Raw genomic sequence first — 907 nt, 5'->3', positions numbered from 1 at the left:
GCTCAGCTATTTTTTGGTTCTAGTTCTCATTGTTGTTTGTCAGGCCTGGGCTGGATTTGAACTCACCAGCTCCAGTGTATGCAGCTGGCACCCTAGTCACTGAGCTATAGGCACCAAGCCACATGTCCCCTATTTTATATTTGCTTCCCGTACATCTCTATCGGTGTGTTGTAGCCTGAAAAATTTGGAAAGATACCACAATCCACTGTCCTAATGAACATCCCCAGCACATTTGAGAATTGCTGGGCAGGCCTAGAGCTCTATCAAGCAGGGCTTCTTCACTGTCTGGGGTCACAGACACCAGAAAACTGACTTGGACAAAACTATCCAACTACAGCTGAATACGCTTATTAAACAGCTACCCAAGCCCAGCCTCAGTTAGGAACTGACCCTTGCACACTGTTTCCTTAGAGAATGAAACAAGAACCAGGCACAAAGGAGAGGCGGTGAGGAGGGGAAGCTGAGGACTGCATGGTGAGTCTCAGGCCAGGGACCTGGGCAGGCCCACCAGGAACCTTTCCTCGGCACAGAGCACAGAAGGGACCTTGTCCTCAGTGCAGAAGAGACACAAGCAAGGCAACCAAGTTTCAACTCTGAATGCAACTGGGAGGAAAACCAAGTCTGATGATTTTATGTTCTCTTTATTTCTGACCAGTTGTAAGAGTACTTTCTCAGAACAAAACAAAAAATTAACGTTTCAAAGGAAATGTGAACAGTGCTGGGTACTAAGTACCTACACCCCTTTGTTCTGTGTGCCCGGCAGTCTACCTGGATAGGAACTGGAGAGGCAGCTGTAGGTTGTCTTTCAATGTCTGAAGCTGCTGAACGTCACAACAGAGACTGACATTGTCAAAGAAGAATCCTGGGCAGAGTTCCTTTTGGTGAGAGAACACAGACATTGGACTCA

At 47.3% G+C, this 907-nt stretch overlaps 1 protein-coding gene across 1 annotated transcript in view; it reads right to left on the bottom strand.

Annotated features, from left to right (window-relative positions):
* Positions 1-907, bottom strand: part of NPC1 (NPC intracellular cholesterol transporter 1) — a 51,594-nt gene that overhangs the window by 39,208 nt on the left and 11,479 nt on the right. Inside the window, exon 3 of the mRNA XM_012802017.2 lies at positions 769-891. Within this exon, the coding sequence (XP_012657471.1) occupies positions 769-891 (123 nt within the window). The remainder of the gene's footprint in view (positions 1-768; positions 892-907) is intronic.

The sequence above is a fragment of the Otolemur garnettii genome, unplaced genomic scaffold (genome assembly GCF_000181295.1).
Source record: "Otolemur garnettii isolate 467f Iridium unplaced genomic scaffold, OtoGar3 scaffold00012, whole genome shotgun sequence".
NCBI classification, from domain to species: domain Eukaryota; kingdom Metazoa; phylum Chordata; class Mammalia; order Primates; family Galagidae; genus Otolemur; species Otolemur garnettii.
The sequence above is the reverse complement of the archived record's forward strand: the minus strand, read 5'-3'. Positions and strand labels throughout refer to the sequence as shown.